We start from the raw sequence: 13,420 nt of genomic DNA on the forward strand, positions 1-13,420 counted from the left end.
ACGTTGATTCCTGTCATTCTCACAGGGCACTTTTATCAAATAACAACAGACGGGTAAATAATCTGTAAAGCGCAAAGCCTTATACAGACGAAAAGCTCTTTTCATGCCCGACGGTAAAGCTGCGAAGACCGACGCTGTTTTAAGGCCTGGACGCACCGCCTTTGCACGATGCTGGTTGGGAGCCTCTGATGATCCACATGGCAGGCGGCAAAGGTGGAGCCGATTAAGCGGCAGCTGATTCGGCCGCCCTGCCTCAATTTCCTCGCTCAGCTTCCTTCCCGCACCGAGCACTGCACAGCCGAACGCAAGACAGGAAGGAGACCGCGCCCCCTCCCTGTGTGCTCAGCGTCAGTCGTTCGGCCCTCCGCTGCTGCGCTAGGAGTCGGACACGCGCGAGCTTTCTGGGGGAGGCCGGGGGACACGCTGGGCAAGAGATCGTTCGGCTTTCCGCGCTCACACCTGCCGGTTGCTAGGAGAAAAACGCCAGTGCGTTGGGGACTGCCGCGGGGCATGCCGGACCAGCGATCGCTCGGCCCTCCGCTGCTCGCGCCTGCCGGTTGCTAGGAGTCGAGGTCGCGCAGGCACGGTGGGCCCGCCGCGGGGCATGCCGGTCCAACGATCGCTCGGCTCTCGGCTACTCATGCCTGCGAGAACGCGCAGGCGCGCTGGCCACTGCCGCGGGGCGTGCCAGGACTACGGTCTTTCGGCCCTCCGCAGCTCTCGCCTGCCGGTTGCTAGGAGTCGGAGACGCCGGCCCTGCTAAGGCTGCGTTGTCGCCGGGTGTCACCCCCGTGTCGTGCTTGGTGCGCGGAGCGCAGCTGGCCTCCCGGGCCTCCGAGTGGCGATGGAGCCCGGAAAGGTGGGTGCACACGGGCTATGCGTCGGTCCGGGCGCGTGGCGGACTCTGCGGGAAGTTTTCGGAACTTGGTTAGCTGGTCCTGTCCCACCAGTGTCTTGTCGCGGGTGGGTCCGGGCCCGACTCCCATCCGTGACGCGCCAAGGTCAGAGGGCGGACGTCGAGGCGTCCCGTTACTGCGGGACGCTGAGGCTCGGGGGCTCGGAGCGGCAGTGGATCGGTGTGCGTACGGTTTCAAAGGCCGTGGAAAATTTACACGCCTCCGCCCACCCTCCACTTAACTTTAAGGCCACCAGCTTCCAGACCTCTGTCATCTTCTTTACCGTTGTCTTCCATTTTCGTAAGTTAGTGTGCAACTTAAGATTTCTGTGATTTGTTGACAGGTTGATTTTTTAAAATTGAAAACCACCAAACACTATAATACGATTATATGAGCAGGACTCACTGCGGAAGTAAGCAATGTGATTGGACCAATAGTGTCTATTGTGGGTCTTTTTTCAGTCATTAATGTTGACATTTGATCATCTCTTCCAAAATGAAAACTCAAGTCTACCTTCACTTCTAGGACATTTTCTGTAGTTATTTCTGTATCTCCTCGTTCTTACTTCATTCTCTCTTTTTGGAACTCTGATTCAGTCTCCTGTTAGATGTTGAGCTCATGGCACATATTTTCCATCTGTCTTTTTCCTCTCTATATCTACATGTATAAAGTTCTCCAACTTTATGGTTTGCTTCATCTACTTAAATGTTTTACTTTGTTAATTTTAATTTTAAGAATTCTTGTTCTCATTGCTCCTTTTGTAGCATGTTTTTACTTGTGCTTATACTATTTAAAAAATCTTTTTGAGGGTATAGCATATGCCTTTTTTAAAATAAAATAACGATTTCTCTTTATTTTCTTGGGTCGTTTTCTTTTAGGGTTATTTTCACTATTTGTTTATCTTGATTCTTTTCTTTCTTATGCTGGTTTTTCTCAAATGCCTGATTGACGTTTCATGTTTATGACTGAAGTACAGGATTAACTAAAGTAAGTTTTTTGAGGAGCAAGGGGCTGGGCACTGACGGGCCACACAGATAGACATGGGGAAGTGAGGAGTGTGTGTTACCTGTGCTTAGCCTGAGCCTTGAAGCAACGTGTCCATTTACATTATGAAGTCGCCAAAGGAACCCATTCTATAATCATTTGTAGGTAACTTTAGAATAGTGAATACGTTTTTAAAATACGTATTTCTATTACTTTTTATTCTGATAGACAGTAATTTCTTGCATATCACGACCAGTTGCCATTGACTAAAATGGCCTGATGAAAAAGCAGCTTATTAGAGCTTACAAAATTGGTTATTTTAAACTTTGAAAATTCCAAATTTATACTTTTCTTTTCAGAGAAGAACCAAAGAGGACACTTGGAAAGCAGATGACCTCAGAAGACACCTTTGGGTAATGTATTTTAAAGGTGTGAGCTGGGTTCCAATTGGACCCTGGGAGGTTTTTTTTGGACAGTTTTACCTGGTTCTCAGCATTGTCCAACTTTGCTTCCATGTGACTCGTTTCAGAGGCATTTTTGACTCAGAGATTAAGCCATGTGGCCAGTAGCTCTGGGGCCGTCCTGAGATAGGGTTTCCTAGACCAGCCAGCATGTCACCACCAGCTCAGTTGAGTTTCTCCTGTGGTTCAGGGCTTGGCCTAGTACCCACTCGTGCACGGCGCGCTCATGTGTGTTTATATGTGTGCGTATGTGTGTGGTCTTTGGTGTTTGTATGTGCGTCTCTGTGTATGCGCATCTGTGTGTGTGGTCTGTACGCGGGTGTGGAGGGAAGTTTGGGGGTTGAGATGGAGACTTCCTGAGAGTTTTCTAACGAGGGTCCTTGTTCTTGGAGGGGACCCGGTGGTTAGTGTCTCTGGGACTTGATGACACAGCTGCAGACCCCCTTCCTAATCCGTGTGGTATGCTAGATTTGATCTGACAACGAACATGAATGTCTTGCAAGCAGATGCCCGTCTCCAGTCCTAAAAATGCTAAGTGTGGCTCCGTCTGCCGTCGGTTTGGAGACTTGGTCCAGGCCCGTCTTGCTGCGGAGGAAGCCAGTGTTTTAAGGTCCCTGTGAGGGCGGCTCTCACGGCCGGAAACCCGTTTCTTTGTCTTGCAGGCTGCACAGTCGGGAAGTCCCAAGGAAGAAAAGAAACACAGAGGAAAGAAGCTGCAGAAGGAGCTGGAAGTCGGTCTCCCTGAACCCCCAGAGCAGAAGCACAGGGACCCCGGCCCCACGTACAGAGAGAAAGTGGCTGAGGGGGACGGCAACACCTGCAGGGAGGCTGCTCGCGGGGAGAGAGACCAAGAGAAGCCACGGGAGAGGAGGCGGGACGCCAGGGACTGGGACAGAGGGAGGCTTCGCGACAAGTCCCGGGAACAGGATGCAGACAAGCCTCAGAATCGAGGCAAAGACCGGGAGAAGGACCGAGACCGCCAGGCGCGCAAGGAGCAGCCCCGGCCAGCGGGCGCACACCGCCACCTGCTGGGCGGGGCGGGGCAGGAGCGGGAGCGCAGCAGGCGCGCAGGTGCGTGTCCCCGCGGGGTCTGTGCCTCCATCTCCCAGGGCTGCATGTGCCGGCGCGTCTGCTGGGCGCGAGCCCCACTTTGTTTTCTCTTCTGCTTTTCATGCCGGGTTTAGCTCTGCATTTGGTTACACACCGTTGTCCGTGTGTGTGCTTTTCACCGTTGTCTCCTTTTGACATTTTTAAAACTCATTTCAGTGAATGGAAGGAGTAACAACTTTCTAGGTAGAGCTTTACTGCTGAAACATATTTCTTATTGCGCCATTGTGATGTCCTTTTTAGTTTAGTTTAGATTTTAGAACTTGCCAACCTTAGGATTGTAGAACGTGTTCTAATTGGAGAGTTTGTGTTCATATGTGTTAACGTATAATTCGTAACTCTGTACAGTAAAGACTGCAGCAAGATGGTAGAAGACCTTTTGATGTGCTCAAGTTTGGGAATGTTACAATTATGTTTTATTTTTGTAGTGAGTAAAGTAAGAACTGAAGACAAGGAAAGGCGAAATGAAGACTCTGAAAGAGGAGATGAAGAGAGAGAAAGAAGATACCGAGAAAGAAAGGTATGCAGACCACAGCCCCAAATCCTGAAAGCAGGGGCATTGTTGGAAAGTTTTGTAACAGTTCAGGGCCTGAGAAAGTTCTCAAGCTTCTGTGTAGTCAAGTATGCTTCCTCTCGCTGGCAAGTGTGTCTCATTCCAACAGTAATAGTCGATTATTTTGGAAAATTTCAAAAATACAAACAAATAAGGAGAAGGAAATAAAAACAAGTCCCCACCCAGAGTAATGTTCAGGTAGAAACCGTACTCAGGACAGAGCAGCGGCTGTTGACCCAGCTCTCCCATCGCGTGGGTACCTGTCCCCAGGAGGCACTGCGTGGGACTCGCGCATCTACAGGCCCTGGCACCTCCCCACATACTGAGGGACACCTGTAGTTATGCATGTGTGTGCATGTGTATGTACAGTAAGCTTTTTTCTTAAGTTAGGTATGCCTGTTCTGTAAACTGTTTACATTTTGAGTGTTTTTCTAAGTTACTTTCTCCATAATGTTATGTCAGTACATTCAGTGACATGGTGCCATGGTTTTTTGGACGCTTTAGTTGCTTCTAAGGTCTTTGATTATAAAACCCCGGGGAGGGGGTTGGGGGGTGCCGGCCCGGTGGCTCAGGTGGTTAGAGCTCCGTGCTCCTAACTCCGAAGGCTGCCGGTTCGATTCCCACATGGGCCAGTGGGCTCTCAACCACAAGGTTGCCAGTTCGATTCCTCGAGTCCCGCAAGGGATGGTGGGCAGCGCCCCCTGCAACTAAAAAAAAATTGAACACGGCATCTTGAGCTGAGCTGCCACTGAGCTCCCGGATGGCTCAGTTGGTTGGAGTGCATCCTCTTTACCACAAGGTTGCCAGTTCAACTCCCTCAAGGGATGGTGGGCTGTGCCCCCTGCAACTAGCAGCGGCAACTGGACCTGGAGCTGAGCTGCACCCTCCACAACTAAGACTGAAAGGACAACTTAAAGCTGAATTAAGATCGAAAGAACAACGACTTGACTTGGAAAAAAAAGTCCTGGAAGTACAAACTGTTCCCCAATAAAGTCCTGTTAAAAAAATAAAATAAAATAAAAATAAAACCCCGGGGGGAGTGAACGTGCCGTGTTTACACCTGCTTATTTCCTCGCGACCGGCTGTGGGGGTGGCCTGGCTTGGTCAGAGCCACTGTGCGCAGAGCTGTCATTGCGTGTTGTTGGGGGTGCTCACCTGTCCTCCATCAGTGTCCTCACCATCGTCACAGCTACTGCTCTTCGCTGACGTGATTCCGAAGGAGGGGTGCTGGGAGCATTTTGTGGGCGTTCACTGTCGGTCACCGCCGTGTGCGTTTGCATCCTTTCTCTCAGACTCTTAGTTACTTCAGAGGACTTTGAAGGTTGGCTCTGCTAGTCGTTGAGGTTGCTGCTGCTTGCTTGGTTTGATTTTTACTTGTGGAATCTCCATGTTCTCCATGTAAGGTTGAAATTATGAAGCAGTCCCATTTGTCCTTCATCTTTCCATTGATGTCATGCTCAGAAGCCCCTTCTCCACGCCAATATTCTGTAGTTTGTTCTGGGGCCTCAGAATTTCTTAACACTGAAATCTTTAATCCCGTGGAGTTTGTTGACAGGCGTCAGGGGTTTCTCAGCGTTTTTTTCCTGGGGAGATGAGCAGAGGGAGGGTCGGGCCATGCACAGGAGGCGTGGAGGGTGAAGCACAGGGTGCTGAGATGGGGAGGGTCCATGACATGCGAACCCTGCGTGGTAGAGGGTGTCTAGGCGTCACCGACAGGGTGTGAACTGAGGGGACCTTAAACGAAGGCAGAAGGCAGAGGACCGTGCAGTTATGGGGTTCTGTGAGGCTGCTGACGGCGCTCGGGAATGGAGGGTGGGCCCCACTGACCACCTGCCCTGCAGGTCAGCAGCCCGCCACTGTGAGACGGCGTCACCCGTTGTTACTGAACACAGAGGCTTGGGGTACAGACGTGACAAAACAATGGTGCCGGATTTAAGATTCTCCCTGTGGGTGGGTGCAGGCGTGTGAAACTCCAAGGGGCAGGAGGCCGCTGGGACATGTTAGGAGGTGCACAGTGCCCTGCCACGGATGTCACACAGGTGTCACGGCAGCGGCTTGCGTGTTGGTGGAGCTCAGGATGCATAGGAGTTGGGGAGAGGGTGACAATGACCAGGACAAGGCTGGAGCAGAGAGGAGGGGCCGGGCCTTGTTTGCCCTGCTGAGGAATGGGGATGTTGTCCTCAGCAGGTGAGGGCAGTGGCTCTTCTGTCACCCTGGTCGTTAGGGCTGGGTGGCCTGCAGCGTCTCCCGGTGGGGCAGTGGGGGTCCCTATCCAGAAGCACGTGATCAGAGTACGTATTTAGGACGGCACCCCAGCAGGATAGAGGACTGGGCGGCAGGGGCAGGTCTGCAGCTCTCCTCACCGTTGTCATAACGTGTAAAAGCCGCGTTCCGTGTGTCACATGCTCACGTTTTTTCAATGTCGCTTCACAGTTGCAGTATGGTGACAGCCAAGACAATCCTCTTAAGTATTGGCTTTATAAAGAAGAAGGTGAAAGGAGGCATGGGAAGCACAAAGAAGCAAACCGGGAAAAGAAACATCGAGAAGAAAGCAGCACAAGGGGAAAAAGAGAGAAGTATTCAAAAGGAAAAAGTAATTCGTACTCTGACAAGGCAGGGGAAGAAAGACGCAAAGAAAAACCACATAAAGAGGCTTTTCATTTTGATGACGAGAGGCACCGAGGGAGCCTGGATAAAAAAGAGAGGTCGTCGAAGGAAGAGCATAAGAAAAGGGAGCCCAAGGTACCGTTTCTGACGCTTGTTGCCTGTATAGCCGTCCCGAGGGCCACACTCCTGGAGTGGGTCTGTCTAAATGTAGCCAGATGGTAACCCTTGGTGCCTGAAATCAGCACCTTGGTAACGTGATTCAGGTCTGGGTTGTGTGCACAGAGATCGCCAATCTTCTGGGAAGTGTGAGCTGAATCTGATTATAGGGCGATTACTTTTATTTTTTTAAATTTTTTTATTTTTTCCCACTTCCCCCACCCTCTGGGTGATTACTTTTATTACAGACTGAGAAGTCTGCCATAAAACTTTCCAATTGAACGTTAAAGAGGAAGCTGACATTTTTTTTAAAGTGGAAGTTAAGTGAATTGTTTAGCAAAATGTTTCAACCAGAATTGGTAGTATAAGTTTGCAAAACAAAGCAAAACAGAACACCCACAAAAAGACTGCTGATTGCAAAGGGTCTACTTTCCTCCAACGCACGCAGGCGGAATTGCTGTGCCTGTTTAGTGTCCCCTGCCCTCATTTTAGTGCCTCCTGTTTTCCTGTGGAGCTTTTTGCTGCGCTGGTTTTCCACTCTGACGTGACTGCGACTTCCTCCTCCTGCCTCTTGGTGGCGCTCCCTCTTGAGGGGCGGGGCTGTGGCTGGTGCCTGCCCACCACCGCGTGGGGATGTCCTTAACACAAAAGCTCCTCAGTAAACACGTGCACACTTCTGCCCCAGGAAAGGTCTTCTGTCGGCTGACAAACTGCCTTTTTCAGATAATTGTTTCCTATTTACTGAGTGCCACTGGGCGAGCCGCTACTGTAGGTGATAAGGACACACTTGTGAAGAACAGGCTTTGTTTTCATGGTGCGTAGACTTTGTTGGGGAAGCTGTGCGATAAGGAAATAAACGAATGAGTACATAGTGCCACATCAGGAGTGGGTAGTGAGCATCATGGAATTCACGTCCTCTGCACTGACATCCAGGCCCTCAAAGTCTACTTTCCAGCTTAATGCTGTGTGAGCTGCTTAGTTGCTGTGGTGGCTGATGTCAGCGGGGCGCTGTTAGCTTCAGCCTGGGACAGCACCCAGGTCTGCCGGCCTCCTCAGTTACCGCTCCCTGCCCTGTCATTTTGGTTTTGTGTGTCTCACTGTGTGCCCCCTCCAGCTTTCGGTTAGATAGAGGGGTGACTCAGCATGGCACATGCAGCAGTGTCTCCTGAAGGCACTGACCAAAGGACTTGGTCAGAAAGACCCCGTGGTGACCCTACGTCTGCTGAGTGTGGGTCCTGCTCCTGGGGAAGTGACATGTCGCATCTCCCTGACGCCGTTTCCAGCCCAGGCCCCTCCAAACCCACCTACGAGGCTGAGAAACAAGGCACTGAGCTCAGGCCCCAGCTCTGCCAGACGCTGGGTGACCGCCTCCCCAGTGTGCTCAGAGGGTGTAATCAGTGGGCCTTACAGGGCGAGTCACGTGGCCGCCTGCAGCCTGAGCACATCCGCGGGCAAGGTCCCTCCAGCGCACGGTCTGCTGTTCCTCTTAGGATTGAGTCTTCTAATGAACTTGGTTACCTTTTCTCCTTCTTTATGTCCAGATAGCCACTAAATGGTAATCGTTTCCTACCCAGCACTCCAGGTTTCGTTCTTTTTCCATTCCAATCTGTTTTATAGACTGATGCCAGACCGTTCTTCCTGTTAAATGTGCGATTATACTTTTTTCTATTAATTTTAAATGATTTTTAAATACAGGAAGAATAAAAACAATTACGATCCCAGACTCAGGTAATCCATTTATATCACGTGTGTACATGCTTGCCATCTTTTTTCCCATCCGTAAATGAACTTTTTAAAGTGCAAAATTGGAAACAAGCTGGTTTTTTCTTTTTATTCTGGGAAATGTGTTTTCATGGCCATCTGGTGTCCTGCCCTGCCTTGTGTTCCTAACCTCATTTACTTCATCAGTAGCCTAATAGTGAGTGCTCAGGTCACTGGTATGTTTCTGGTACCACAAATTATTCTATGAGGAACGGAGTGAAAGTCTTAATACATGTCTTTGATCGTTCTCTAGGAATCATTTCCTAGGAGTAGGATTTATAGGTGAAAGAAAGTGAGTATTTTTGGCTCCTTTTTTGGCTTTTGGTCTGTGTGTGTCACCCTCCAGACTGACCTTTCCTGGTGGTGAGTGAAGCTGCATTCCTCTGCCCTGGGCTTCGGGGTAAATCCCGGGTCTGCAGCCTTTCTAGTGCTGGGCAGGCACCGCCCCTGCTGCTGGGGTCCTTGCAGTGGGGTGGGGGACACCGTCCTGGCCACACGCCCCCACGCCTGCTTCCTGCCAGCGCTCACTCAGCCCGTGTCTGTTTACACAACCTAAGGGTTTTTATTACTAAAAACCCACTTAATTTAAGAGCACATTGTTTAATTTCTTTTCTGCAGGTACATAGATCTGTGAAATAGCCATATTCCATATGTTTGAAAGTTTATAATTTTAAGACTGAAAAAAACTAGTCATATTTATCTGAAAACAATCTGAAATGGATGACTACAAATTTCTTTTATTACTGAGATAATATGTAATCACCCTGGAGTGTACCTTTATTCATCTCCCTTACATAAATTACCTAATTAACATAAATACCAGTAAAAACAGTCATTTCAAGACATGCCTGTAGCATCACTGCTGCTGCTAAGTTTTGAATCCATGCATGTTGTGCAGAGTTTACTAATACCGGTTGATTCATTATGGTATGCTGATGAATGGTTATGGAAATGTTTTTGTTTGACAGAATGGTGAGCACAGGAACCGAGGTGGAAGTTCAAAGAGAGACGGGACTGGCAGCCAGTAAGGAATATGCGTCCTTCGGTTGGCTGTTACGTATAACACTTCTTATAGAATGCTTTAAAGGGAATTTTTCTTGTTGCGCCTAATTATAGCCAGTAAATGAAAATGAATTATATGTCATTTACTCTATTGTTTTATTTTGTCAGTATTCATTTAAAACTAACTGTGCTTTTGATCGTATTTGCTTTGTAGGCATGTGGAGAGTTTAGTAAAGAATAATGGAAAAGATGAAGACTCAAGAAGGAAGGTAAGACACTTGACATTGACTTTCCTGTGCAATATGGTGACCCGTCATCTCAGTGTCGTTTTCCCTGAAAGGGGAGCCTGAGCCAGACTTTGTTTGCAAATGGTCTGTTTGAGTGGTAATTCCTGGAGGCACATAAGAGACACACTTTAGATTAAAAGACTCAAATAGCTTGAAAGAGAATAAATGGACCATCAAACCACAACTGTAACAGCCTGACTGGATGTCCTAGTGTCAGACAAAAATTGACTGAGACAGAAAGTACAGCGAGAGGTAGAGGGACGTGTTACAATGATAAAGTAATGAGCTTGGCAGGAAGAGGCAACACTGAGAAATGAATACGCCCTAACAAAAGAACCACAAAATACAAGAAGCAGAACCCGACAGAATAAAAGGGAGCAGTAGAAAATTCCGTAGTGAAGGAGACTTTAGCACCCCCTGTCACTAATGGAGCAACAGCAGCACTTCATGCTAACAAAGTAGACAGCTCAGATGAAGGGACAAGTTCCTGGAAGTTGTGAAGTGTTGAAACTGCCTCAAGAAGAAGTGCAACGTTTGAGCAGACCTCTGCTAAGTAAAGACATCTGCGTTAGTATTAAAAACCTTCCCACAAAGAGGCCCAGGCCGTATGTCCTCCCTGAGCCATACTCTCAAAGAGTTGTTGTTCATACTCACACACGCATAGTGCCCCCTCAGGGATTTGTGTTGTGTTCTGATTCTGGGTCTGTGTGCACGTGTGCACTGAGACTCACGCGTGCTGCTCTTTTCACCGAGTGGATCAACACTTCCAGCCTTTTCTCTTTGTGCCGTCTTCGTAATTACCCTCTGAACAGTCTCCATAATGATCATTTAATAACTATCAAATGGTGTACTGTGGTGTGGTAATTATCATCAAAGCGTTCTCCTCGTTTCTTGTTTTGTTATTATAGATGAGGTGGCCGGCAGATTTTGGCTTCTGTTATTTCTAAAGAATAATTTTTTTCTTTCTTTGATAGTTACCTGAAACCCATGTCCCTTTGACATTTTGTGCCATATTTTTATGTCTCTTTATTTCACACCCATGCCCACAGAGTTTTACATAAAATTAGGTTGCACAGCATGCATTGTTTTGATGTGGGCACGTTTTATTCATTTACTTACTACCTGACTACAGCCACACCTAAGGAAAAAAGTTAGCCTGATACACATTTCCTCCCATATAATCTTTTTTCTCATGTCTTTGAGGTATGTTTGGTTTTTTGATGCCTTTTTTCTGTTATACACGTATAATGTGTTTCCCAACTCGTTGTGGAAATCCCTTCATTTCTAATGACACAGATCTCTCATACTTTCTGTAGATAAATTTGTTGAAGTGGAATTATTGGACACAAATACATAATTTTAAAAAACATTTTCCTTATGTTATCCAAGATTTTTATAAGCTCTCAGCATTGTTCACTAGAATTATAACGTGAGCCACATTTGTAATTTTAGATTTTCTAGCAGTCACATTAAAAAACTGAAAAAGAAACAAAATCAATTTAATAATATTATATAATCCAATATTTCTTAAACATTGTCCTTTGAATATGGAATCAATAAAAGAAACTCCCAATGAGACATTTTACATTCTTTTTTCACCAAAGGAGCAAACTGTGTGGCCCTTTTGCCCCTCAGGAGTACAGAGTAACAGTGAAGACACTGGACAGCTGGCTGTGACTGCCCCTGGGGCTCATGCTGTGTAGTGCCATCGTGGGGCTGTCTGGGTTAGCTCTTCCCTTGTAGGTGCCTGGAGAGCCTCCAGCACACCAGGATAGTTTTCTGGACACAAGGAAAACTCTTCATTTTCTTCATGGGAATCCCCTGTGCTGCCCCCAGTTTTATGCACAGACTAGTTTGGAGCAGTGACGTCTAAGACCTGTGCCTTCCTCCCCCAGTGTCCACAGTAGGGACCATCATCAGCCTCCCATGCTGGTGCAGTGCTATTTTATCCGCTCTTCTCACTGGCTCTAGGAAGTACGTACCATGATGTGCCCATTGCTAAGATGGGAAAACCGAGGCACAGAGGAGGTTACTTGCCTAGGCCACCTTGTTTGTACACCTCAGAGCCGGGACCTGGGTCCCTAACTGCTGAGGGCAGCACCTCCCTGGGAGGAGCGGGTGAGCTGTGTGGGTGCCCTTAGACCCCCTGCTGGCTGATGCCGCTGTGCTCTGTCCCGCAGCACAGCCGTGACGAGGTCTCCTCAGCGTGGCCAGAGACTCAGAGGCAAGGATGTGAAGAAACTGAGGTGAGGGGAGAGTGTGCTGGCCACACTCACGTTCTCTCGTGTTTCCCTGCACTCATCGCACCAGGGTGGCTGTCTCCTTTTGGACAACAGTACGTTGGAATGAAGGGCGGGAAGAGGAGTTATGTGACGCGTGCTCACACTTGGTTGGTCGTCGTGTGGGAGGCAGTCTGGGTCACAGGGCAGGAGGGAGGTGACTCACTTGCTGGGCGTGCGGCCCCCTCCCCTCCTCATGGCAGAGCTTCAGGGGGTGGGTGGGCTGAGTGAGCAGCCGACCTGCTCACCTCTGCGTCGGAGTTTGAGAAGTTTCTGAACAGAGACATCATGAAACACATGACTAGGCCGCTGTCAGTGAGAAACGTTCCAGGTGACAGAACTTTTAGAAACGTGTGCCAGACCAGAGAGCAGGGCACTGGCACGGTGGTCGTGGAGGAGAGGCCTCGGTGACTGCAGAGTCTGTGCAGGACGTACGGGGAGGCCCACGGGGCTGCGTGTGGTGCCGTGGGGAAGGGCGCTGAGCTCTTGGGTCGACACCGTCTTGTCAGCGTGCACCCTGGGGGCTGACGTGCTTGCTGAGAGGGTGAGAAGTGACTGCACATGGCAGTCACGGGGTTGCAGGGACCTGGGACACAGGTGAGCGGGCGAGGCTGGAACTGTTCACAGCGCCTGCACAGCGTGTGTTCTCTTACACACCAGCAGGTGTCCTGTTTGTGCGACAGATACATACGTCCTTCCCTGTGACTTGACACGACCGTGTGCTAACAGGACCTTTTCATGGGGCAGTTTTTCCTACAAAGTATTTGCTCAAAGTAATGCCACCCAGCCAGCCCCACCCTGGCCCTCGGCGTGGCGCACAGTGGCTCATGTGTGGCACTAAGTGTGCGCCTGTGAGGAGCAGCTGGCCGCTGGCCTGGCCCTGGTCCCCGACAGTGTCCAGGATCAGCGCTCACTTAGGGGGGGGGGAGGGGGGCGGGGGACTCAATGGGGCAGGTGTGGCTGAGGCCCCCAGCCTCTCGCCTGAGCTGTGACCAAGCCATGCTGACATTCCGCTTCCCGCCCTCCCCTGATCCTCGCTCCCTCTGCCCCCGTGTTGCACCATGGCTCTGACATCTCCCCCGATCTTTCCCTGAAAACCCGGAGCGTTTCCTCCTTGCCCCAAGCTCAGGTCCCCTCTGTTCACCTGGATTCTCGCAGACGCTCACCAGCCCCTGGAGTCCACAGGCACCATAGGCCCTGTTCACGGTTGCTGTTCTCCCTCCGCCTGGATGGGAACGAGGCCTTCGGCCCATGTGTGGTGTGTTGGGCCGTCTGCCATAGGCTGCTGAGAGCTTGAAAGCGCGTGTGGTGTGATCAGGTTTCTTAG

General features: G+C 49.6%; 1 protein-coding gene across 2 annotated transcripts in view; it reads left to right on the top strand.

The window, feature by feature from the left end:
• Positions 1-327: 327 nt before the first annotated feature.
• DYNC2I1 (dynein 2 intermediate chain 1) overlaps positions 328-13,420 on the top strand; it is a 37,594-nt gene continuing 24,501 nt past the window's right edge. For both annotated transcript variants that reach the window (XM_033098990.1, XM_033098989.1), the window contains exons 1-8: positions 328-859; positions 2,240-2,293; positions 3,004-3,412; positions 3,877-3,968; positions 6,435-6,743; positions 9,494-9,549; positions 9,742-9,796; positions 11,995-12,060. In XM_033098990.1, coding sequence (XP_032954881.1) covers positions 845-859; positions 2,240-2,293; positions 3,004-3,412; positions 3,877-3,968; positions 6,435-6,743; positions 9,494-9,549; positions 9,742-9,796; positions 11,995-12,060 — 1,056 coding nt within the window. In that variant the 5' untranslated portion in view covers positions 328-844. The remainder of the gene's footprint in view (positions 860-2,239; positions 2,294-3,003; positions 3,413-3,876; positions 3,969-6,434; positions 6,744-9,493; positions 9,550-9,741; positions 9,797-11,994; positions 12,061-13,420) is intronic.

This window comes from Rhinolophus ferrumequinum, chromosome 26 (assembly GCF_004115265.2).
Source record: "Rhinolophus ferrumequinum isolate MPI-CBG mRhiFer1 chromosome 26, mRhiFer1_v1.p, whole genome shotgun sequence".
NCBI classification, from domain to species: Eukaryota; Metazoa; Chordata; class Mammalia; order Chiroptera; family Rhinolophidae; genus Rhinolophus; species Rhinolophus ferrumequinum.